Source organism: Anopheles merus, chromosome 3L (genome assembly GCF_017562075.2).
Source record: "Anopheles merus strain MAF chromosome 3L, AmerM5.1, whole genome shotgun sequence".
In the NCBI taxonomy this organism is placed as follows: Eukaryota; Metazoa; Arthropoda; class Insecta; order Diptera; family Culicidae; genus Anopheles; species Anopheles merus.
Genome location: NC_054085.1, coordinates 8,282,447 through 8,306,145, shown reverse-complemented (window position 1 = coordinate 8,306,145; position 23,699 = coordinate 8,282,447). Strand labels below are relative to the sequence as shown.

General features: G+C 42.7%; 7 protein-coding genes across 7 annotated transcripts; 2 read left to right on the top strand and 5 right to left on the bottom strand.

The window, feature by feature from the left end:
- Nucleotides 1-575, top strand: LOC121599160 (histone H4). Its single transcript, XM_041926719.1, has one exon. It carries the CDS (start codon nt 104-106, stop codon nt 413-415), a length of 312 nt encoding a protein of 103 aa, XP_041782653.1. The 5' UTR covers nt 1-103; the 3' UTR covers nt 416-575.
- A 1,220-nt stretch (nt 576-1,795) lies between these two features.
- On the bottom strand, nt 1,796-3,933 carry LOC121600521 (damage-control phosphatase ARMT1-like). Its single transcript, XM_041929183.1, has 4 exons — nt 3,370-3,933; nt 2,943-3,275; nt 2,712-2,871; nt 1,796-2,651 (listed from the first exon to the last, which is right to left on the bottom strand). Exons 1-4 carry the CDS (start codon nt 3,447-3,449, stop codon nt 1,899-1,901), a joined length of 1,326 nt encoding a protein of 441 aa, XP_041785117.1. The 5' UTR covers nt 3,450-3,933; the 3' UTR covers nt 1,796-1,898.
- A 1,985-nt stretch (nt 3,934-5,918) lies between these two features.
- Nucleotides 5,919-8,543, bottom strand: LOC121600517. Its single transcript, XM_041929178.1, has 3 exons — nt 8,240-8,543; nt 6,853-8,155; nt 5,919-6,760 (listed from the first exon to the last, which is right to left on the bottom strand). Exons 1-3 carry the CDS (start codon nt 8,452-8,454, stop codon nt 6,170-6,172), a joined length of 2,109 nt encoding a protein of 702 aa, XP_041785112.1. The 5' UTR covers nt 8,455-8,543; the 3' UTR covers nt 5,919-6,169.
- A 158-nt stretch (nt 8,544-8,701) lies between these two features.
- LOC121600523 (cysteine-rich PDZ-binding protein) lies at nt 8,702-9,452 on the top strand. The gene is made up of 2 exons (XM_041929185.1): nt 8,702-9,067; nt 9,157-9,452. The coding sequence occupies exons 1-2, from the start codon at nt 8,895-8,897 to the stop codon at nt 9,284-9,286; spliced, it is 303 nt and encodes a 100-aa protein (XP_041785119.1). The 5' UTR covers nt 8,702-8,894; the 3' UTR covers nt 9,287-9,452.
- Nucleotides 9,386-11,927, bottom strand: LOC121600518 (twinkle protein, mitochondrial). The gene is made up of 3 exons (XM_041929179.1): nt 11,108-11,927; nt 10,749-11,046; nt 9,386-10,674 (listed from the first exon to the last, which is right to left on the bottom strand). Exons 1-3 carry the CDS (start codon nt 11,705-11,707, stop codon nt 9,515-9,517), a joined length of 2,058 nt encoding a protein of 685 aa, XP_041785113.1. The 5' UTR covers nt 11,708-11,927; the 3' UTR covers nt 9,386-9,514.
- An 820-nt stretch (nt 11,928-12,747) lies between these two features.
- Nucleotides 12,748-15,555, bottom strand: LOC121600519 (coatomer subunit delta). Its single transcript, XM_041929180.1, has 8 exons — nt 15,179-15,555; nt 15,064-15,103; nt 14,323-14,968; nt 14,080-14,253; nt 13,689-14,002; nt 13,495-13,606; nt 13,249-13,414; nt 12,748-13,181 (listed from the first exon to the last, which is right to left on the bottom strand). The coding sequence occupies exons 1-8, from the start codon at nt 15,179-15,181 to the stop codon at nt 13,053-13,055; spliced, it is 1,584 nt and encodes a 527-aa protein (XP_041785114.1). The 5' UTR covers nt 15,182-15,555; the 3' UTR covers nt 12,748-13,052.
- Nucleotides 15,556-16,658: 1,103 nt separating this feature from the next.
- Nucleotides 16,659-17,845, bottom strand: LOC121600522 (proteasome subunit beta type-5). Its single transcript, XM_041929184.1, has 3 exons — nt 17,609-17,845; nt 17,133-17,525; nt 16,659-17,062 (listed from the first exon to the last, which is right to left on the bottom strand). Exons 1-3 carry the CDS (start codon nt 17,753-17,755, stop codon nt 16,748-16,750), a joined length of 855 nt encoding a protein of 284 aa, XP_041785118.1. The 5' UTR covers nt 17,756-17,845; the 3' UTR covers nt 16,659-16,747.
- Between the last annotated feature and the right edge of the window lie 5,854 nt (nt 17,846-23,699).

The window sequence follows — 23,699 nt, the reverse complement described above, 5'->3', positions numbered from 1 at the left end:
CCCGGAATCCCCTTATTCGTGTGTGAAAATCTCGTTCGACACATCGTCGCTGTGCAAGTTTGTGAATCTTTTCCTTTGAAACCCCACCAACACCAATACCAGTATGACCGGTCGCGGCAAGGGAGGCAAGGGACTGGGAAAGGGAGGAGCCAAGCGTCATCGCAAGGTGCTGCGCGATAACATCCAGGGCATCACCAAGCCCGCCATCCGCCGTCTGGCTCGCCGTGGCGGCGTGAAGCGCATCTCCGGCCTGATCTACGAGGAGACGCGCGGTGTGCTGAAGGTGTTCCTGGAGAACGTGATCCGCGATGCGGTCACCTACACCGAGCACGCCAAGCGCAAGACGGTCACGGCGATGGATGTGGTGTACGCTCTGAAGCGCCAGGGCCGTACGCTCTACGGATTCGGAGGTTAAGAAGTTTGCTGTGTGCTAGCGGGACCGTGTGCGCCGCACGCGCCGCCGCCATCACCCCTCGCTCATCTCGAAACCACCACGGATCATCGGCATACAAGAAAAACGGCCCTTTTCAGGGCCACTGATTGAATTACAGTAAAAAGAGCTTCTCTATCGTTCATTCCATTTGGTTCTAAAGGGGGGGTTGTGTGTTCATATTCATAGTTTTTATTACAGCCACATCGCCGGTGAAGGTGATGCGAATATTCGCAAGCCATTTTTGGCTTGTGCAAAGATGGCGGCGAAAGCGTCATGTCTTGCCTCTGTGAGGAGAAAATTCTGATGCACACTCTCATGTATAGCTAAGTACAAGTGTGTGTGTGTGAAAGGCTTCGGCGAAGTCTGGAAAAGCAGCATCATCATCGCTTGCTCTTTTAGAGCGATCTCTCGTTTGCATTTGTCTCTTTAATTTATGCAGTTCATTTCAAATAAAGCGCCAACTTAACAAAGAAGAGTTTCTTGCAAATTTCTCTTGACTACAAATGCAAAGCCTATTAGTATGTGTGTGTGCGTCGTAGTCCATTTTTTATCTGGCATCAGATTCTCTCTTGTTGGCAGCATTCGCATTCGATTACAGGATGCGCATCCGATTGTTTTGTTTGTGCGTCTCGAAGCCGAACCGGTAAACAATTCGTTTTCTCCATTTTTCCATTGTTTTGCCAGAAACAACGATTCTTTTCATTGCATTGCCCTGCGCAGATCTTGTACCAACATGTCTGGGTGTGTGTGTAGGATGTGTAGACGAAAATCGCATGATGATCTTGCATGTGTGCGTGCCGTCCGAAGTCGCGATGTTTTGCTGCTCGCGATGAGTAGGCCGTGGTCTCGTCCGAACATCGATGGGTGTGTAAAAATGAGAGTGATACAATTATTTTATTACAACTCATTTCTGTGTTGGAAGAATGCTAAAAAAATCAATGTGAGCTAACTGGCGTGAATAATCCATATAGCATAGAGTCGTTGAGTATTATTTTGGCTTATCCATTTGAGATAGACCGTAGCATTTGTATTGACCACTGCACATTATCTGTCCTGTACTTCTTAGTCTATGTTCTGCAATCATGATCCCTTGTTCTAGCTTAAGCTAAGGTTTTAGCTAGCATGAGCTAAGTATCTATAAACAAAAAAAATCTGCCTAGTTTATTCTAGTTCTAGTTGCTGAATGTCTAAATTAATGCAACACAATGCATTCTTAATTGTTGGTACGTATTAAACCCGTATTACCCGCTACTACAGATCGCCTTAAAGTATGCAATACGAAGTGTTCTTTCTACGCAACTACAATCTTGGATAGCCAGTAGCATTCCTTAGCATCTATTGTACGAAAGTGAAAACGCATCCTTTACGCAACGTAATTTATTTTCGTTAAAACAATCTCTCACCCATAACAAATCAAAATAAGAAAAAGCACACGCCGCTACGCCTAATCACCTGCACATTCCGGTCATTTGCCGGCAAACTGTATCACCCCGTACTCCCCGGTCACCATCCACGAGGCGTCCTTGCGCGTCAGCTCTTCCGCCATCCCATCCGGCAGCCCACAGATCAGATCTGCCTTAACCGTGCGCAACGTGCACAGGCTGGTCGGCAGAAAGCCACGCAGCGCCTCAACGAAGGGCGTATTGTACGGGAAGTTAAAATCTCCCAACAGTTTCCGATAGTTCAGATCCCCCTTGAAAACGAGCAGCTTCGCCTGCGATAGCTTTTCGTACAGTGCCGGTGCAATGTCGCGCATTCGGTAGAACTCGTACGGCGAGGTCCAAAAGTGATCGACAGGGCGCATGTCTAGCGCACCGGATGCAAAATGGGCTTTCAGACGCGTACCGAACTGTGCGAGCAGTGGCTGCGAATCGTTCGAGGCCAGCGTGTCCAGCGTCCACTGCAGGTCCTTCGGCGTTACGTCCGATATGTACCACGGAATGGCCTTCACGTTGAAGCACACCTGCGGGGCGAGCTGATGACGGACGATAAAATCCGCCAGACAAAGGTCGGTGAACAGTTCGTACCCAGAGTTGTCATTTATGATCTCCACAATGCCTGAGGACCCGTTGACCGTTATGCACTCCCAAATGTCCTGTGTCTGATCGCGCACAATGCACTGGTCGAGCGAGTCGAGCAGACTGAACGGGTCACCGTCCTGTTTCACATCCTGACCGGCGCTGATGGACAAGTCGCATCGATTGCCCCAAAGGTTCAACTACAAATCCGGAAAAGATCATGAGCATGTTGACCATTTTTTCAAACTCAAAGCGCTCACCTTTAACAGATTGCGGAAAAAGGAACCGATTTCTTCCGTCGTTCTGGTTTCTCCGTTGAATGCTTCGATGGATCGCAACACCGCAACCATGGCATCGTACGAGTTTGTCAGCGCTTTATGCTTTTGCTGCTGAAAGTAGTCCAGCTTTTGTAGCGTTTGACTGCAACGACACAACCGATGGATGTTTGTTAGTTAAAGTCCGCTTTTAAAAGTGGATAAACTCATAGTTACGTGTTCTCGAAGATGTTGTTTAACCGCCGGTACATGTACGTTTCCGCGTACAGCCAGCAGGCGGAAAAGTAGGAATTGTCCTGCCCAAGACCCTCGAGAAAGCTGTTCCACACCGTCTCGTCCCCGAGCGCCGTCTTTAGCGGGCGAAAGTCCTTATCCGTCTGCAGCTCATACTTCAGCTTGGAAATTTCCCCGATCGCACCCTTCAACTCTTCGCGCGCCGTTTCGCCACCAAAGTTGGCCACAATCTGCTCCTTGTCCTTGGACAGCTGATCAATCACCTGCGTCAGGATGACGGGCAGCCGCTCGCGCATGGTGTAGTAACCGAAGCCCCTGGGTGGGTATGGGTTTAATTGAATTAGGCAAACGCATTAAGAAACAATTATATTCAATGCTTATGAGGAAACTATTAGCACACCATACTTACTGCTTGTATTGTCCCTTCAACGGTGCGTTAAAAGGTGGCTTTTCATCGATGATATTGTACTTGGTCGTTAGGTCGGTCATTGTAGAAGCAGAGGAACGACTTCTTCGAGCACAAAGTTACGCAGAAATTGCTTCGTTTGCAGCAGCGCTAACACTACTCCAGCTATGATTTGTCTCAACGATCGCAGGTTGCCTTGTTTCAGATCTAGCAGCAACAGCAGCAGCAGCAGCAGCAGCAGGGGAGCATAAATTAAGCACCCCACACAACAGTGTGCACTATTTTTAGAACCGCTCCTTTCCCCGGTGTGTGTGTTATGCCGTGAAACGACTTTGCGTTCGATACAGTCGATTGGATCGCACGACGCTTACGCAGCAGATAAGGCGAAGGTACACAGGCAGATAGTGTGATGTTTGTTGTGATAAGTTTCGTGTAAACACTTTATGGATTCGGATGGATTGGATATGCTGCTGTATTGTTGCTGCAGCTAAAATCAAGGGGAACTGAACAACCTGCCGCCGTACGCAACAATCAGCTGTTTTGCGGACTGTCAAATCCTGGCAGATTGCGCTTGTGGAGGTTAGGCTGAAAAGTTCTTATGGTACGTATGTTGATTAGTGTTATTTAAAATTTCCGTTTGTACAAAGCAACTGGTAATTATCCCAAGCGCCACAGATTAAGCTTAAACGACTGGAAAATTGAATATCCATAAAAAAATGAAAGCTCCACAGCTTCATTGGTTTGATCAACAGATGGCGTATTACAACTCATCATTATATTGCTATCCTTTTCTTGAAATGTATTTCGACAAGTTTCATCTTATCATGACCTATATAGCCTTCTAACTTTCTGAGCAATACGAGGGTTTCAACACTAACGACCATTACTCAAATCTCACTTGCTTCAGTGCTGGTAATTTCCGTTGGAGTTTAGTATTTAAACAATCGTATCGCCGTTCTAGCTCTACCGGTGCATAACTTCAAAGCGAAACCATACAACAGTACAGAGGAAATGAGAAAGCTCTCCTCCAAGCGATGAAGATCCCACCAACAGATGATGATAGCGTCACCAGCTTTTTTGCTATTTTTAGAATGCATGAGTCGTTTGCCGTCTGCTAAACGAAGTGTTTCTATATTCTGTTTAGGTAGAGAGCTTGAGTCGTTTAGAAGCCGTTTAGTGGTCGTTTAGTGGATTTGTGGCACTTGGGTACCATTTTTCATGCTGTTTTTTTTTTAATTTTTCGAATACAGGTGGTCTCTGAGATACATGGTATCTCTTATACGCGGATTCGGAGAAACGCGGTTTTCCAAATTTGACAGTTCTTTGAGCCAATTGTACTGATTTGACACATCCATTGTGAAATACCAAATAATTTCCGTATTGATCAAATGTGAAATACCATTTCAAAAGGTTTAAAACTGTTCAATTCAGTAGAAATATATCAAACAATTAATTTGGTTGCTAAAACCACCCCCTTTTTGCAAAATTGCATGAAAATTAGGGATATTTTGGCTGGAAATCACGAGATTCGACTTACGCGGAAATTCGAGATACGCGGTATTTTGCGGCCGTTTTCGGTCCCCATTAACCGTGTATCTCGGGGAGCGCCTGTATATACCAACGAACAAAATCAACATGCTTTCTCGTTCTACATCAAAGACAATGGTGATTTTGTTGCTTTTGTTTTATTTATTTTTATAGAGACTTCGAGCCAATTGGCCTCATTCGCCTCTTGATTTTGTTGCTTGAGCTAGGCATCAATACTTGCTTTAGTCTTGTTAAACGCCTAAAGTTATGCAATTTGATACTTCAGTAATTTTACCGTTGCCTTTCTGATATTAAATTCATCAAACATATGTTAAATAATCATTAGTTTAAATATAAAAAAAACATGAGCAATTATAACAAGAGCTCTCAACTTAATTAATATTTTCATTGGGTGATTTGGGCAAATTTAAACAAATTATCCTGTTTCCTTGTTCGCCTAAAGGTATGCTAATTGCAGTTTTTGTTTAGTTCAATTAACTTGTAGGAGCGATTGAAAGACGATGTAAACCGTTCTAAGAGTGAACTAAGACTAACTACATTTATTCGATATTCAGTGTAACCACGGTTGCTGTAACCAATGGCTACTTGATTACAACTAAGACATTGCTATAAGCAATCCACCACAAACTGCACCCAACTTTTTCCTGTATATATTTGGGCGTGAAGCATAAAGCAAAATTCGGTAAAATAAACTTTGCGATGTTGGAAACGACAAAATGGAAAAATGCAAACAACAAATGCAAACAAGCAAATAAGAAGTACGCATTAAAATAACATTTCTAGTCCACGAGTTTGTCAGCAAACCAATGCCAAATAGCAGAGCACTGTTTACTTTACTTTTACTTAATCTTTACTTTTACTCAAAAATATAAGAATTGCTTATTTCTTTAGGTGCTAAGCTAGTTCGGATGGGAACCAATTTTCAGTGTTCAATTTATATCAGGCTTTGGCGAACAAATTATTGTTGATAATACACAAATTAATTTAAAAAAAAGTCTCTTAAAGTTGTATTTGACACAATATTGGCACAAACATACTAACGTAATAGTAATTCATATAAAACAATATAATGTTTATTGACATCTTTGAAAATCAAATATTTCACATGAGTAATGCCTCATTTGTCTTGGATGAAAATTTTGTTTTTGTTGTACTTATCTTCTAATAAACTTCTTTTTGTACGCTTTTTTAATCACCGTTTTACCGTTTATCGACGATGTAAACGTCCTCTTAGAAATCGAATCGATGCTCTATGTTATTCAGCTTGTCGCGATTTTATCAGAGCGGAAAGTTCGTGCAGATTCAACACCGTGTAGGTTTCCTCTTGTTCCGCACCGGGCAGCCCCACCGTGACGGTTCGCTGGCTAATATCCGCACAGATCGGTTCATTCTCGGGCAGATAGATATCCAAGAAGATTGAATCCAGCGTTAATCCGCCCGCCTTTGCCTCAGCTAAATGTTCTACCACGCCGTCATGGGTTCGCATCGTTTTGGTCGCCAGCTGGGGCGGTATTTTGCGTATGTTGGACAAATCTACCAGCGTCATCGAACCGTAATCGCAAAGAAAGATGGCCGGTTTACCATCACCGGCCGTTTCGTAGCAAACGCCACGGTACCAGCGGTTCAGGCACCGCACCAAACACATTTCCCCTTCGCGCGGTACGTACGATTGACGGAATTCGGCCACCTTCTTGCCGTAGGATTCGAGCATTTGCTGCAGATTCTCTAGGTAGGGCAGATCGCTCATCGCTATCCACGTGATACGGCTGTCCAGCAGTACGGTTGTACGGTTCAGTATCATAATCTGCTTGCTTTCGCCGAACGATGGCTCAGATTGTGGAATTTCCTGTGAGGCAAAGTAGAATAATGTAACGTTATTTTAATTAAATATGACAATAATCGAATAAGTAAATCTGCCTTTCGGTCACTACCACGTACCTTGTACATAACGAACGCTCCATTTTTGGCATCGCCCCGTCCGGTGCTGTCGTATTGGTTCGAATCACGGCCAAACGGTGGAATGATGATCAACCTGTTGATCTGTTCATTGACGCTCTCTCCCTCGGGGGTTTGCAGCTGCACGTCGACGATATTATTCGCCTCAAGACGATACTTCATCTGCAGTGGGCGGTCCCGTAGCTTCGCCAAGTACTGCATCGCTTTTTCGTGCTCTCCATGCTCGTCCGTTATGTCCGTTAGGCACAACTTGTAGATCAGCACCTTTCGGTACATCAGTTCGGTGTCCGCAATCAGCAGAAGATCGCTATTGCTAACGAAATCAACTTTTCCGTGGTCAATGAATACACACTTGGACCTTTCTGGACCAACTTCCGTTACCAGTACCCGGCCGTGAACACCCAACGGTTCGTACATTGCGAGATAAATGTCTCCAGCCGTCGGTTCCTTGCTGTTCTGCATCGGCACAGCCGTCAGTCCTGCGCAGGCAAATTCACCAAGCGTGGCCAGATACATCGTGTCGGCTGCTGGGTGTGCGGAACGTACATAAATACGATCAGGCGTCAGGATTGCGGTGATAAACACCTTTGCCTTCTCAGGAAGAGGATCTCTTGTGAGCACTTCCTGCGGTTTGGCAACTATTTCCACCTTTTTCCCCACTTCACTTGTATCACTTTGCGCAGCCACTTCTCCTCCCGCTCGCTTATGGCAAATGCGATTGTGTTCGTCATAGTGTTGTCTCTGGTGCTGCACCGAGCAATAGTACGTTTTGCAGCCCTTGCAGTAACTAAACCCGTACCCTTTACATACCACACAGCGTGTAACGTCAAACAGTGCGCTCTCCTGAGCGGTGAGGCCTTCGTACACTAACGTCTCCCCGTCGAAGCGATTCTGCTCGTTGGAGTATGATTTTTGAAACGATTCCACACGCTTTCTCAGCTCCTCTGGATTGTAATCCAGTGTTTTCTTGGTTTCGAACGATTCCAACACTTTGTATATGCGAAAGAACGACTCCGGGTCGGTCCGTCTCAGTGTTCCTTCCTTGGCCCGGTAGTTTGCATTGGTGGCCAACGTATCCCGCTCGGGGAAATTGATCAGCAAGGGCAGTGAAAAGCCCACGTTGAAGCGACGCTTCGCACTAACCTGCTCCCAATCCTCGTCCGGTTGCGGTGGAGCGGAAGCGTCTGGCTCCACGGAGGGTAAAGTTTCCTTCGGTTGTGCCAGTTCCGCATTGTAGTTGAAGCCAAGTTTCTGATTAAGTTGTTGAATTGCAAGTCCTGCTTCGCTGCAAATGAAGTAAAAGAAAAAGAGATTATAATCAATTGTCCCGTTGTATCTTAATGTTATTATTGTTGCTTGTGTTTCTTACGTATCGGTGGAAAATTCAATGAACGCAGTGCCGCCAGATTTGATTTTAAACACATCCACCACCGTACCGTAGTGGCTGCACATTCGCCTTAACCCCGCAACCGTCAGATCGTTCACGTTGCGCACGATGATTTTGGTCAGGCTTTTTTCTTCCTCCTGGTCGATCGTCCATGTTTCGGCCGTTGCCGGATCAGCACCGTGCAGTGTGGCTGCCATGCTTTAATTTTCGCTATTGTTTGTCCTAGACGCGATCGAACGCATTTGCACGCTGCTCGTGTTGTTTGTTATTTTATTTGCCGGCACTGCATCGTTTTGTGTTGACAGTTGCTGTCATGCTGGAGGTAACAGTAGAGGGCTTGCATTCACTGGGCTGGTTTCACTGTTGACCGCGTGTAATTTTATCGTGGAGGTAATGTTCCCTGAATTTAAGCGTTGTTATCAGATCATGTACATGTTAAAATAGAGATACATCATAAAAATACTTCCACATAATTTCGGAAAACCCCAACATGCACCACATATCGATATCACCGTTCTCTAGGGCTAAAGTTGCCCTCCCCTGATGTAAACAAAGCTCCGCCAGTCAATCTTGGAACGAGCGTCTTTTCTCGCAATACAACAACGCAATCCCTTGTTCCAGCCACTGCCGTTGCACGATGGTTTGTGAAAAGTGTGAAAAGAAACTGGGCAAGGTAATCACTCCCGATCCATGGAAGGCGGGTGCCAGAAACACCACCGAGGGCGGTGGTAGGAAAATCAACGAAAATAAGGCACTCTCAAGCGCGAAGGCACGGTACAATCCGATGGCAGGAAACTTTGCACCTTGTCGGTAAGTTAGCAATCGCTGTGCATCTTCGTGGAGTATTTTCGTATGCTAATGTATCATCAAACATTTGTTTCACATTTCTTTCCCCGTAGAATATGTAAGCAGAAAATTCACCAAGCCGGATCACATTACTGCCAGCAGTGTGCGTACAAGAAGGGCATCTGTGCGATGTGCGGCAAAAAGTTGCTGGATGTGAAAAACTACCGACAATCTTCAACGTAGGACACAATGCGCACGCACACACGCGTTAGGATAATTGTTTTAACCGCTAACGAGAGCAAATATCGGATGAAAGAACGGCATTCAGTACAGCACAGAGACTCTATTTGTATATTTATGACTCACTTTACTCTTGGCAGTTTGAAATGCAATCTGTTTTTTTTAACGACCACTACACCTTTCGTCTGCTTTCTGTACACTACTACCTTTCGCTGGCGTCTGCATTCCACCTTAAAACGCTTGTCTAACCGTCCGATCAATCTGTTGACTGCCAGCCGGCCCTTCGTTCGACCCTCCATCGTCACCGTCCGGTTTCTTCTTGCGCTGAGCGTAGCTGAGACTAGCCTTGTCGAAATCTAGCGGCATAATGCCAAGATCGCCGCTGTACCGGTTTTTCGCTACCTGCAGATACTTCTTACCCCGCACGGACGTTAACCGCTTGTCCTGTATGATCAGCACATTGTCCGCTTCCTGGGACGCTTTCGCCCCGCCAAAGATCGAGCTCGTCGTCAGCTCGTCCGTGTCGCGCTCCTTGCGCGGATGGATCACCAGCGTCACGTGGCAGTTGCGCTTGGTGGCGAACGTGCGAAAGGCGGCAATGATCGCATCCTGCTTCCAGTACCGGTCCAGATGCTTCGCCTCGTCCAGCACCCCCATCATGAACTGCAGATTGTCGATGATCACGTGCTGGATGTCGTGCACGTACTGTGCGTGCTCGATCGCTTCCATCACGATCTTGATCGGCTGCTGGCCGTGGAACGTCATGAAGTAGATGGGCAGCCGCTCGAACGCATCCGCCCACTGCTCAAACTCCGAAAGGTTCTCGTCCAGCGGTCGGCCCACCATCTGCCGGAGCAGCGTTACGGCGAGCCGGGTGTTGCGGATTTCGAACGAACCCCAAAGCGTCGAAACGCCCTGCTGGGCCAGATCGAGCGAGTAGTCCGACATGAAGGTAGTCTTGCCACAGCCGGTCGGTCCCGTCAGTACGGTAAGCTCTCCTTTGCGATGGCCTTTAAGCAGCTTGTTGAGCGTCGGGTAGCGTTTCCACTTGACGCCCTGCACTTTGTCGATGTTTTGCAGATCGCTTAGCACGTCCTGCCGCAGCGAGCGGAACGTCGTGATGGATTGGTGTAGGATCGGTTGCGCTTTCGAGAGGATTGCCTTTGGTTCGAGCGTACCTTCCAGCAGCGCCCGGTACGGCGTTGGATGCTGATCGGTCGGGCGCACAAACAGACACCTTCGCTCGTCCAGCTTCTTGGCGTAGTTACGGGCCGTATCCCAGCCGGCGGTGTCGTAGTTGAACCACAGCGTTAACCGCTGGAACCGTTCCAACCCGGGCAGACACTGTTGAGGTAGTGTTTTAAGACCGTGCGGAAGACATACTGCCGTGGCTGGAGGTGGAAAAGGAGAGAGAAAAGTCACATTTTGAAATGGTTTTGTTTTCAATGAGCTTAAACGAGCTCACCGTTTAGCTTCACACTGCCCAGGGCAAGCAGATCGAGCACGTTAAGTACGAGTATGGCATTGTGTTGACTAAGGTCTTTGGCCTTCGCTACTGGGTTTGAAGGGTTACATCTAAGATAAATGAGACCGCTGGCATTCGTTTCTGGTACGGTTCGTTCACATACTTCTCCATCGGGACCCACGTGGAGCGTCTTGTAACCGATCGCACGATCCTCCACGTCCACCAGTGGTATGAAGAGTTCCCGTTTTCCCTCGTTCCAGCGTGCTTTCACGCTCACTAGTGTGTCGGGAATTATATTCTAAAACAACAGCAACATGTTTAATACGTTCAAAAAGCAAAAGAGTTATTTGCCAACTTACCTCCAAGCTAAGGAACTTAATAACCTCTCGCGCTCTCTCCACCGTGTCCACCGCAATCGCATCGTCTGGGATAGGACACACCGTACCCACGTGCTCGCCTTTCAGCTCGAGAAAGGCATCCCTCAGCTTGCGCAACTCCTGCACCGTCTTCGGCGTCCGGCTGGTCGGTGGAAAAAACTTCTCTATATGATCCCATCGGCCGAGATACTGGCACGACGAGCACGTAAAATTGCCCGTCGTTTTGTTCACAAATATTTTACTCCGTATCGCGTCGCTGATGGGCTTTCCCTCCGCACCCCCCGGTACGACGTGACACACGGGACACACCGTCTGTATGCAGGTGGGCCCTTCGACACTTTCGCCCAGCACCGTACCGGAAGCTTTGATTATTTTCTTCATGTGGTACAGTGACACCATTACCGGCTTTTGTCCATCATCGGGTGGATGGTGCGCATCGATGCTGAAGCACCGCACCAAGGGACGGCATTCGAACGGCGCAACATCGTTGTAATCGGAGGGGGCGTGTTTACTACCGCTCGGTGCACGCTGCAATCGGTTTAGTGCTTTTGCGTACGAACAAAACAGACGCTTCACGAGCATTACGCACTAACATCACAGTCGGCCGTTACGTGGCGTTACGAAAGGGAGGGAGTGGAAAATGCTAACAAAATATTCGATTCGAAATACAAAATTAGTTACAAAATCTATTTCATAACATTGCTCTTTGAGGTGTAAGATCTAACAAAAAAAAAACTATCTTCCAATGGCAACAAAGCGAGCTGCTGGAAAGTAACCGCGTAATAAGAATGTGTGCGAATGGGGTTATGTTATTGTTTTGATTACACACACAAGATGTCTGCAGATGAGCTGGCCTGGTTGGTGCCATTCTCTATAAACCTTAAAATGTGGATTATGGGTTTGAGGGCATTAGCTTGTTTAAATAATTCTTAAATGTTTTCTTTCCTATTGAACGAAGAATAATTCGTATTGAAAATGCAATTTAAAATTTTCAAACTCCCAGCACTAATAGCGACAGAGACATTGAAGGAAGGAAACGATACTTTTTCTGTTTAATTACTTCATTGTAGCCCTTTCTTTCGTTGCTTTTGTTGGTTAAGTAAGCACTCAGAGCTGTTTGCAAACATATCCATCATAAAAATTACCATATTACTCAGTATTCTCATAAACAGGCTTCTGACAAGTCTTCATTGCATATTTATAATATTTTAAATAATAAGATCACCCTATATGTGATACACTCAGCCGACAAGATCGAATCTGTATGATTTTTTGAATGCATTATCCCATCATTGGCTTCAAACAAAAAGACATCTTTATAGATAATTTATATTTATTTACCGTTTCATGTTTGGGTTATTTGTTTTTTTTTTATTCTCTCTCTCTCTTCTCATGCTCATAATTAGTAAACTCGTCATCTTACAGCTTTGCTAATTGTAGAATGTTTCCCACCGCTGTGCGGGTTCCAGCGTGTTTGATAAGTTGCTTTTGCTTAACATAAAAATAGCACACGCACGAACGAGAGAGGATGCGTATATGCACTTGATAAAAGAAAATCAAAATAAAATTGCTATGCCCACCCTACTGCTCCAATAAACAAACGCAACAGGCATACAGGAAAGTGTTGATCTTGAACGCTTTACTACTACCATCATCTTATCCGTGAGAGTCCGTTGCTCACAACGACTCAAAGGCAAAATTCGCTATTTGAACGAGAGCGCGCACACTTACACAGCTTCACCGAACAGCTTCCCTTTTTATATTATTATTTTTTTTTCATTTCCTTCCTATAACCCTCGTCTCTGTACTGTGGAATTGCGGCATCAAGTGTAAGCAGAAATATAATGATATATGTATAATTCACGCAACGATCTGTTACCGCGATCGCGAGAAGAAACATTGCAGGACAGCCATCCCGCGACACAGCTTACACTATTTCAAACTTATCCGTGTAGAAAACTGTTTCGGCCGAGAATTTCACCTCGCTACCGTCGTCGACCAGCAGTACCTTTGCGGGCGCTAGCTCGGCATAGGGAATCTTTGACGAGAATGTAACCTGGGTTAAGAACGAAAAAAAAAAAAATTAGATGAATGGGCAACCGCCAACAAAATGTTACGCTTACATCAAGCGGGAAAAAGTCACCCGGAATGGAGCTCGGCACACTGAATTCCATCGAGCCCTGTTTACTGGAAGCATCGATCACCGGAAGGTTCCACAGCAGCTGGTTCTTTCGCGAATCGTGATTGTAGTCACCGTCGCATTCGGCAATCGATGGCGTAATACCCATTCTGAAAAAGGAGCGGCCAAATCAATTTAGCAAGGAATATTCAGATGAGAGTGGTCTCCTTCTTGTCTCGCAGCAACTTACGGTAATGGAATCGTGATGCAAACGTCCTGCAGCTCAAGCCGTGTGTGCTCGAGCTCGTACTCAATGTTCACATCACAACCTCCCTCGGCATTTTCCGATGGCCAACAATTGACTGCAAAAAGGAGAAAAAAGGGAAAGTAATAATTTAGTCCAACTCCGAGAGCCTTTCTTCTACCGTCTTAGTGCCCACTCACTCGTCAACGGAATGGCAGATTCATCCTGTGTCTGGTAGCGCCACTTCAGCACACCCACGTCCGTGTTGAGCGGGAACGGTTTGGCCGGATTTTTCAGCCCAATCTGATTCGAGCTACGGAACAGTTCCTTGTCCACGTTCGGGTGCGTCTGCAGCTGTATGCCGCGCTGGTCCGTATTGTCCAGCTGCACCTTGATCCGGCCGTACTTTTCGTCCGATATGCGCAGCGACAGCAGTCCGGACAACTCGAACGTTTGCAGCCCACCATCGCGTCCGATGCGGATCACCACTTTATCCTCCATGCGCAAGTGGACGCTGGAAAATGAGAAGGAATTTGTTAATATGAGTTTTTTTTATGGATGGTACAATGGTTTAATGCATGGTACACGTACGAATCCATCGGTACATCCGACACTGGCTTTGCCTTTGCCGCGGCCGATGCTGCTGCTGTGGGCAGTGGCGTAGAAACCACCTTTTCCCCTTCGTTCTTCAGTTGATCGACGAACGTGTCGGCATCGCGAGTTTTTCCTCCCAGTTTGAGCGCGTTTCGAGGAGCGGTCGATTTGCTGCAATGATAAATGCAACGTTAATTACACTCAATTGAAAAAGAAGACATTCCCTTGCGCGTTACTTACGATGCCGCCGATGCTGGTTTGCTGATTTCCGCTATGTTAGCCGACGGTGTGCTTAGCGAGGAAATGCTGTCACTAGATATGCCACCGCCACCACCACCGCTGCCGAAGCTGTTGTTGCCAAATCCACCCGCACTGCCCACACCACCTCGCCCTCCCGACTGGCCCTTCTTCATCTCCATGCGCTGGCGCTGCAGTTCCTTCGCCCGTTCGCGCATCTTCTGCTTCGCCTCGCGCTCCTGCGTCTGGCGCACCGCCTGGTACACCTTCTCCTCGTGCGAATCCATCTCGACGAACGTTTTGATCTGGGCGAGATTGACGCTCTCGCGGTATCCGAGCGCCACGATTTCGTCGAACGCAAAGATCAAATCGAACGCGTTCTCGATGATTTCCTTTTCCTCGAGCGTGCGGCAGTACTCGGGAATCACCTTCGAGAAGAGGCGCAGCGTTTCCAGATCCTCCAGGATGTTGCTCGCCTTCGTAGTGATCAGCAGCATGTACAGCTTCTCCAGCGGCTGGTACACGTATCGCACCGAGTCCGTCTCGACGAAAGTGTGCTGCTTCCCCGAGGTCATTAGCTTTGGAAACGCGGCCAGCAAACCTTCGATTCGTGCCTTAGTCATCTCGACAAACTGCCGGGAAACGATTGCTGCAAACCAGAGAGGGCAAACATGAGTAGAACATTAAGCGGTGTTGCTGGAAGAAGCGATAAGCTTTCCCCTTTCCTTGCCGGATTATACATACTTTTCCCTGCCTTCGTACACACGGCGGCTGCTATTAATACCTGCAAAGGTGGGTGTAAAAAAGTGGGATTAATGTTACGAACTCGCACTGATTGCACAAATTCCATAAACAATACCATTTTTTAGCCAAAACGCTACTTTTCCCTGTCGAGCCCGAGAAGATTCACCCGCTTGTGGCTGGGCAAGTGTTTTTTTTAACAATTAGTGTGTGTGTGAATTCCGGCTGACGTGTGAGCTAGTGACGTGCGCTCCTCCCCACTGAACGGGATACGAAATTTGCAGCGATTCCTACAACCCGTACCCGACACAAAATAACACAATACCACCGAAGTTAGCACTTCACAGCCGAACCATCATCTACCGGGAACGATTGGTCGAGGTGATTTTATTCGCAGACGTGATTGGATTTATTCCGGGATCAACAAAATGCAAGGATCGGCCCGCAGAACTGTTCACAACAAATGTGGCAAAGAATTGGGCTCTCCGAACCGCCTGTAAACGTAACGGGCCGAGCTCGTGAATGACGGGATGAGATTTCGAAGTGAACTGTCATCGTATCGAACTCACGGACTTTTTGAAATGGACGTTTTCTGATCTGATTTAAAGTGTTATCTGAAAATTAAACTTAATCTTATGGTTGTGGTTCATAGGCTGTTCATGGCTGAATGATTGTTCTTTTTTTTCGAAAATTATCTGCCAAAATATCGACGTTATTTTTCTTTACTACAGCTTATTAGCTGGAAAGGGACTAGTATTTGCACCGGGATAGGTTCTGGATTAGATGCAATAATGGGAATGATTTAAGAAGAACTCCTCGGCCGATATGAATTCAGAATCTAGATTAGATTCCCATAAAAATATCCCGAGATACATTTAGACTAAATACAGAATCAGTTGTAGAGTTTAGGATGGCTGGTACAAGTTACATATACTGGCGGTCCCCGAGATACACGGTTAATGGGGACCGAAAACGGCCCCAAAATACCGCGTATCGCGAATTTCCGCGTAAGTCGAATCTCGTGATTTTCAGGCTAAACATAACTAATTTTCATGTAATTTTGCTGACTAAATTTAGCCGTTTTAAACCTTTTGAAATGTGTTTAACATTCGATCAAAAAGGAAATTATTTGGCCTATGACAATGGATGTGTAAAATCGGTAAAATTTGCTCAAAGATCTGTCTAATTTAGAAAACCGCGTATAAGAGGTACCGTGTATTTCGGGGACCACCTGTACCAGCCGTTTAGGTCAATTTCCTGGGTCGGATTATAATCGGTACTAATTAATGGCGTAGAATTGACTTGAAAACTTCGAATCAGTGTCCAGGCATAAAATATGTAAAGGATTTCAACTAAGATAGGAATCATTTCTAAGGCAATCCAGCACCCGGATTGTTCTAGGCCTTATTTTCATCTTAATATTCGAACAAGGTTTAATTTAAAATGCTTTTAGATAGAAATCATTGAAAGACAGAAACATATGAGTTTTATATATAATTAATCCATTAGTGAGACCGACTTGCGTTAAGACTGTTGTATTCCTCGACCAATGGTTAAGATTCTATCCATTGTAACGACACAATTATCCGGCAAACACGTTTACAAGAAATGCATTGATAGCAATCCAATTTATTCGCCCTTATCGGCCACTTACACGCCCATCATTTAACTCTGTATAACCCCAACCCTAAGCTGTTTCTCCAAATTTCTTATTCTTCTCCTCCTGGAACTGGAAGTGCAGATCCATACAGTCCTGGTTGGAGATGTTGACCCATCCAGAAGGCTTGATGTGGTACACGCGCACGATACCGCCAGAATACGCATCACGGTGTGTGGCGTGGTAGATCGCACGTCTTCCCAAGTCTTGCGCCTCCTCATCGGTCAGATCCCAGTGGTAGCCTGAATCGAGCACACCGTAAGCGTAAATCGAACCGCTACCGACGGAAAACACCTTGCCAGGAGTGCGGGTGCCTTCCGAGTCGATGTAGTACAGCTGTGGTCCCTATTTAAAACAAAATATTCAGCATTAGCAACCCTCTTGCGTGATCCCTTCATCAGCATCTGTTACTTACCCGCTTGTCGTATCCGGCCAGCATCATACCCATACTCAATCCCATACCCTTGTAGTAGTAGACAATGTTGGACATAATTTTGCTTGCGGCGGCTACCGAAATTCGCTCCTTGTTGCGCAGCTCGTAGATGCGACACTCCTTGGCGAGCACGCGGTCCCAGTACACGCAATCGGCCGCACCGCCAGCCAGCGTGCCGAGCAGATAGTCGTTAATCTCTACAATCTTCTTCATCGTCTGCGATCCAATGAACTGGCCACCGGTGGCACGGGAGTCGACGGCGAGAATGACACCACCCTGGAACCGGAAGCCCAGTGTGGTGGTACCGTGGTCGAAGTCCATCTTGATGCCGCTTGATTCGCCTGCGGCCTGCAGTTTCGCCAGATTTAAGGCGGGCTGTGAAAAATACACCGAAAGAGAGAGTTATAGCATATGGCCCGGAAAACTGTTTGTCACCAAAACACACGGCTTAACCCTACATCTTGGAACGGTGGAACCGCCAGCGACATGTTGTTCTGTAGATTTTGCGTGTTCAGTGCAATGTCCCGGTGGAACATATCGTTGCCCATGGAAGCATCGTGAAAGAGGCCACCCTGGGACAGTCCGCACAGTTCTGCTAGAGCCATTTTTACTATACTTTTCACTGAATTAAGATGGGGAAAACAAACTAAACACCTCTCGATCGGTACGCGGTGAGATTTTGGACGAAAATGATGACAAACAAAAATCTTTTTGACAGCTCGCTGACAACGGCTGCGAAACCTTACAAATGTATCACGTGTGATTTTTTGTAAGGTTTTTTGTTTGGATTTGAATACGAGAAAAACTGTTAAATTTGATGATGGTTAAACTTGGCAATTGTTACCTTTTTCAAGATACATTCTGAAATATAGGGGTTTCCAAGTTACTTTCACATGTGCACATCATTACAGGGTTTTTCAAGTCAGTTTCGAATGTAAACATTGTTATTCACCGCATCCAAGATGTTTTTCAACAGCTGTCAAATGGTGTACAGTAGAACGTCGATTATCCGGGGGCGGATTAACCGGCTGGCGGCTTAACCGTGCGCATGAATGTGACAGCTGTTCAAACATACGGCGAAAATTTGCAGCGATAGTCAAGTGGGCAACCAGTTTTTTGTGCAGCTCTGTAGTGTCTAACGGTATTTTCGAAATTCATGTTTGTTCATGAACAGTTGTTAAATCTGTAGTTATTGAATGAAATAATATTCTGCTAACTATTAATCGATCAGTTCAAAGTGAATCAATCATAAAACTAGTGAATTTCATTATTTTTATATGAATTTGACATTTCTTGGATGATTATCCGTGCAAATCGATTAACCGGCAACCTTCTGGTCCCGAGCTGCCTGGATAATCGAGTTTTTACATATGATTTTCAACACATCACAAAGAACTGGCAAACTCAATACAGCTTGAGACGTGTTGAAAATCATGCTGAATAAATGACAAATTATGATGATGGAAATGAAATATCAGACTGATGTGGTATAACATCTTACACGTTGTTCTTCTTCTTCTTCTTAATAGAGTTGGTAGGTTGAGGCCTCCTATACGATCCGTTTTTTGAAGGTATAATCAGAGGTTTAACTACCAGTTTTTGGAGGGGAAATCATCCATTCTCCTTTGATGTTTATATTGCTGTTTCTTTGATGTTTATATGTTGTGGTTGAGATCTTTCTGATTGATGCACAGTGTGTTGGTTTTCGTGAAATCACCTATCGTTTTTTTTTCTTTTTGATAGTTTGTGTGTTCTTTTCAGTTTGTATTCAAAAGATAGTGTTGTTCCATTCTTTAAGTTTGCTTGTGGTTTAGTGGGTTTCAATTTTTTTTTTCTTTGTGGTGTTTGTATGTATATGTATTTATATGTATTTTTTTTCTTGAGAGAGGATGAGTTTTTTTTTTTATTTATTATTATTATTATTATTTTTTTTTTTTGTACAGGTTCTTGTTCTTGTGTTAGGGTTTTTTTTTTTGAGGTGGCTTGTTTTGTGAAGTTTGAAAAGGGTTTTCTGTGAGTGTGCTGGTTTTGTTACAAGGCCCTTTCAGTTGGTCCTTTTGGCATCTTGTTTCTATCCTCTAGTGATAGAAAAGGATGTCTTTGGATTTCTCGTGTTTGCCAGAACAAACGGAGTACCCAACCTTAGGAGGCCCTGATGCGTGTGAAGTCGGGTTTTTTTTTTTTTGTTATTTTTGTGGTGTGATGTTTGAAATTGGAGTGTTCAGTTAGGTGATGTTTTGTGTATATATATATATGTAATACCAGAAACCAATGAATAAATAATTAAATAAATAAATAAATAAATAAATAAATAAGGTACAGATAAATAATTGAATAAATAGGTTTAAATAATTGAATAAATAGGAAAAAAAACATGAGATAACGTTTCGTTATACAGACAATGTAATAAATATAATAAATAGAATAGAAAGAATAAATAGAATAAATATAATAAATATAATAAATGCAATAGATGTAATAATTATAATAGATAGATAAATAAATGGTGAGTACTTGTCCTATTGCTATCCTTTTTGCTGAAGTGTTGAGTGCAGTCTCTTTGTTGTGAGTTATATAGGCAAATATATAGGGAATGTGTAAAAAAGTTTTATTTAATTTTATTTTTATTTGAAAATGTGTGTGATGAAGTACTATAACGTAATATTGTTTTCTTTGATGAACTCTAAAATTGTTTTGCAGGTATTTCCACTTGTTTCCATCCATTTTTCGTGTAAAGTGTCTAGAGAGATGTCTTTATGTCTTTTATATTTTTGACACTCAAAAATTTTGTGTCGTCCTGTTTCTGGGACTTGACATTTCTCACAGGTTCCATTTTCGACTATTTTCATTTTATGAAGCCAGTATTCGGAAAGATCATGTCCTGCCAGTATTTTGTTAATTGTTTTTATTTCGTTTCCGTTTAGGTTAACCTGTTTGTGCCATAGTTCAGTTTTGAAAACTTTCTGGAATTGCATAAACTTTTTCCCTTTATCCCTGCCCAGGTCTGTGTACCACTTTTTTGTTTCTTCTTCCATTTGTTTTTTGAAATATTGGGTAGCGTCTGTGTATCTGATTTTGTTCTTATAGAACCAATTTGTTAGGGTGCCTTTTTTTGCCAGTTCATCTGCTCTATCATTTCCATCAATGCCTACATGCGATGGAATCCATACTATATCTGCTCTGATACTTGTTGCTGTTTTTATAATATTGTAACAAATTTCCTCTATTTTGTTTTCTGTTATTGCTTTTTGTAGAATGTTACATGATGTTAAACTGTCTGTGAAAATTATTGGGTTGTCTATATTATTTTCTTGTGCTAAAAGTAATGCCTTTTCGATTGCTATCAGTTCTGCGGTGGTTATGGAGGTGAAATTTTTTAATCTATAGCTATAGTAGTATTGTTGTGGTTTGTTTTTTATATATATCCCTATGCCTACTCTATTTCCAGCAATGCTTCCATCAGTGTAGATAGTGGGTCTGTTATTATCATAATTGTTCATGTTTTCAATGGTGATTTGTTTCAAAATTTGAGTGTTTGTTTTTGTTTTTGTTTCTATCGTGTCTTTAATTTTTGTATTTATTTTTATGTGTGTGGTTATATCGTTGCTCTTTGCAATGTATAAATGTTTTAGAATTTTATTGTCTTTTTCGTACGTTGTTTCATGTATTGTTTTTTTCTTTTTTTTGTATTTTGTTTTTTGGTGTATTTGTAGTTGTTGTCTTATAATTGGTGAGTAGACTAAATCTTTGGCTATTTCCTTACGTACTATAAATCTACTTCTGATGTTGAAAGGTATTTCTGCTGCAATGGCATGCAGAGTATTTATGGGGGTCGTTTTGGTGCAACCTGTAGCTTTCCTTAGTGCCTGGTTGATAGTTGTGTTCATTGTTTTGTATTTGTTTTTGTTGCTATTGAGAGTGTATGAAGCTCCCGTTTCCATAGTGTTTCTAATTGTTGCTCGGTATATTTTTAGGCTGTTTTTGGGGTTTAGGTTATTTTTTTGCGTGCTTATAATTTTCAAGAAATTTAGTCTGTTTGTAGCCTTGTTACGTAGTTGTTCGATGTGTTTGTGGAAATTGAGTTTTGGGTCTATTACTGTTCCTAGATATTTATATGTGTTTGTGTGTTCTATGCTATTATTGTGTATGTTGAGTTGTATAGTGTGATGTGATTTTCCGAAAATCATAAATTTGGTCTTGTTTGAGTTTATGTTAAATTTAAATTGTTCTGTTTCTATGGCAAAAGCATTTAGAGCGTTTTGTAGGTTATTTTGAAGCTCTCTTTCGTTTGCTCCACTGCTGAGAATGACGAAATCGTCCGCGTACTGTATTATAGTGTTTTTGTTATTTGTTTGGTTTATAGCTTTATGTATATCTTTGGTATATAAATTAAAGAGTGTTGGTGACATAACATCTCCTTGTGGTAGTCCATCTGTTACTAGCATTTTGTGTGTTTTTTTGTTGCTCTCTATTATTAAGGTTCTATTTCTAAGAAAGGAGTAGGTCCATTTTATGATTTGAGGTGGGATATCTGATTTTATCATTTGTTCTATAAGGATTTTTGTTGAGACATTATTGTATGCTTTTTCCAAGTCTATGAATATTGCTCCACTTATTCTATTTAGTCTTTGGTTATGATTTATTTGGTTGTTGAAATAGTTAATGCATTGGTTTATGGTTCTTTTGTTTCTGAATCCAAAGGATTTTTCTGGGAGTATATTTTTGGTTTCAATATATTTATTTAATTTTAATAATACTGCTGAATTTAGGACTTTGGTAATTGTTGGTATAAGTGCTATAGGTCTGTAGTTGTTGGGATCATTTATATTTTTCTTTGGTTTAGGAATTGCTATTATTCTTATTTGTTTTAATTCTTTGTTTAATTTGCCATTCTCCCACATTTTGTTTCCGTCTGTTATGATTTGTGTTAGTGTTTCGTCGTTTATGTTTCTCAGCATTTGGTATGTAATTTTGTCTAAGCCGGGTGTTGTATTTTTTTTTTGTTTGAGTATGTTTGCCCATATATCTGAATTTAGAAGTTCTGTATCTATCGGTAGATTTGTGCTGAAAAATGTTCTAAATTTGGATTTTTTATTGTTAGTGAAATTTAAATTCATAAATTCCTTAGCATAGTTCTCTTCATTGTGAATTAGATTTGATTCTTTATTAGTGGTGTTGATGTTGCTAATATTTCCTAATAGATTCCATAGTTCTTTACTGCTTGTATCTTTGTTTATTTTTTCCATGTTCTTCTCAGTTTGTTTTTCTTTTGCTTGTTTTATTTTAAGTTTGAAGATTGCTGCTCTTTTGCGGAATTCTATGGCATGTTCGATAAGTTTTGTACTGTTGAAGGTTTGTCTTGCTATGTTTTTGTCTTGCAGGGCCTTTTTTATTTCGTCATTCCACCATGATTTTAGTGTAAAATTGATTTTTTGTTTACTATTTTGAATGATTTTGTATACTTTCTTTGTGAAATGTTTTATGTTTATTATATCTTTCCCTTTCATATGTTTAATGTTTGTAATTACCTTATTCATGTTTATTATAGTATGTTGTATCGGTTCTGTTGAGTGTTTTTTAATTGTTATTTTTATTATTTTGTGGTTACTTGCCCCTATGTGTTTTTCTAGTATAGTTTTGTTGATTACGTTATAGATTTTTTTGGATATGATTGTTAAATCAATGGATGTCTGTCTCTTGTTGTGATCTGTTGGGGCGTGAGTGTAGGTGTTATTTTTGAGGATGATGAGGTTTGAATTGTCTATTTCTTCTATTATTGTGTTTCCTTTCTGATCGATTCTATCATCTCCCCAGTATGTATGATGTGCATTAAAATCGCCAGCTATTATTATGTTTGTGTAAGTTTGTGTGTTATGTGTTATTTTTGCTAAAGTGTCTTTTATTGTCTGTTTGGTGGTATTTGGAGCTATATATATTGATATTATAATGAAATTTCCAGAGTGTATCAGTATTGTTGTTATTTGAATTTCATCGCTTTCGTCTATTAATTTAATTGGTTTGTATTTAATTCCTTTTTTAACTAGAATGCAGCTTCCTCCATATCCATCTTCCCTGTCTGTTCTTATTATGTTAAAACCTTTAATTGTTATTTTATTTTCATTTTTCAGCCATGTTTCCTGTAAGCAAGCTATGTGGTATTTTTGTTCATGTAGTATGTGTGTTAGTTCGTCCCTATTTTTCCGAATGCTTTGTATGTTAGTTTGTAGTATATTTAATTGTTCCATGTTTTATTTGTTTATAGGGAAAAGGTTAGGTATTATTAAGACTGTTTGTGTAATTAGCTATAAAAATAGTTTGTAAAAATAGTAAATTTTTTGTAATTTTTACTGTGATGTTTCATTGTAGTCTATTTCGATTGTTCCTTGAATGTCTATTTCATTGAGATACATTTCAGCATCACTTAAATAAGTGATATTGGTGGCATTTTCATTTGTTGCGTTTGGATTCGTTTGAGTTTCTGTGTTTTCGATTTCTGTGTGGTTTTCTGAATCTTTGGTACTTATTGTTAAATTCGTATTATTTTTGGGT

What these genes read in the sequence shown, in the direction of transcription:
- LOC121599160 (XM_041926719.1), top strand. Translation starts at nt 104, where the DNA reads ATGACCGGTCGCGGCAAGGGAGGCAAGGGACTGGGAAAGGGAGGAGCC.
- LOC121600521 (XM_041929183.1), bottom strand. Translation starts at nt 3,449, where the DNA reads ATGACCGACCTAACGACCAAGTACAATATCATCGATGAAAAGCCACCT. An exon ending in TTGAAGGGACAATACAAGCA is followed by an intron (nt 3,276 to 3,369) that starts GTAAGTATGGTG and finishes ATACCCACCCAG; the next exon opens with GGGCTTCGGTTACTACACCA. An exon ending in AACAACATCTTCGAGAACAC is followed by an intron (nt 2,872 to 2,942) that starts GTAACTATGAGT and finishes GTGTCGTTGCAG; the next exon opens with TCAAACGCTACAAAAGCTGG.
- LOC121600517 (XM_041929178.1), bottom strand. Translation starts at nt 8,454, where the DNA reads ATGGCAGCCACACTGCACGGTGCTGATCCGGCAACGGCCGAAACATGG. An exon ending in ATTGAATTTTCCACCGATAC is followed by an intron (nt 8,156 to 8,239) that starts GTAAGAAACACA and finishes CTTCATTTGCAG; the next exon opens with CGAAGCAGGACTTGCAATTC. An exon ending in GAGCGTTCGTTATGTACAAG is followed by an intron (nt 6,761 to 6,852) that starts GTACGTGGTAGT and finishes TTTGCCTCACAG; the next exon opens with GAAATTCCACAATCTGAGCC.
- LOC121600523 (XM_041929185.1), top strand. Translation starts at nt 8,895, where the DNA reads ATGGTTTGTGAAAAGTGTGAAAAGAAACTGGGCAAGGTAATCACTCCC. An exon ending in GGAAACTTTGCACCTTGTCG is followed by an intron (nt 9,068 to 9,156) that starts GTAAGTTAGCAA and finishes CTTTCCCCGTAG; the next exon opens with AATATGTAAGCAGAAAATTC.
- LOC121600518 (XM_041929179.1), bottom strand. Translation starts at nt 11,707, where the DNA reads ATGCTCGTGAAGCGTCTGTTTTGTTCGTACGCAAAAGCACTAAACCGA. An exon ending in TTAAGTTCCTTAGCTTGGAG is followed by an intron (nt 11,047 to 11,107) that starts GTAAGTTGGCAA and finishes CTGTTGTTTTAG; the next exon opens with AATATAATTCCCGACACACT. An exon ending in GGGCAGTGTGAAGCTAAACG is followed by an intron (nt 10,675 to 10,748) that starts GTGAGCTCGTTT and finishes TTCCACCTCCAG; the next exon opens with CCACGGCAGTATGTCTTCCG.
- LOC121600519 (XM_041929180.1), bottom strand. An exon ending in ATCTGCCATTCCGTTGACGA is followed by an intron (nt 13,607 to 13,688) that starts GTGAGTGGGCAC and finishes TCCTTTTTGCAG; the next exon opens with TCAATTGTTGGCCATCGGAA. An exon ending in GTGACTTTTTCCCGCTTGAT is followed by an intron (nt 13,182 to 13,248) that starts GTAAGCGTAACA and finishes TTCTTAACCCAG; the next exon opens with GTTACATTCTCGTCAAAGAT.
- LOC121600522 (XM_041929184.1), bottom strand. Translation starts at nt 17,755, where the DNA reads ATGGCTCTAGCAGAACTGTGCGGACTGTCCCAGGGTGGCCTCTTTCAC. An exon ending in CGGTTCCACCGTTCCAAGAT is followed by an intron (nt 17,526 to 17,608) that starts GTAGGGTTAAGC and finishes TATTTTTCACAG; the next exon opens with CCCGCCTTAAATCTGGCGAA. An exon ending in TGGCCGGATACGACAAGCGG is followed by an intron (nt 17,063 to 17,132) that starts GTAAGTAACAGA and finishes TGTTTTAAATAG; the next exon opens with GGACCACAGCTGTACTACAT.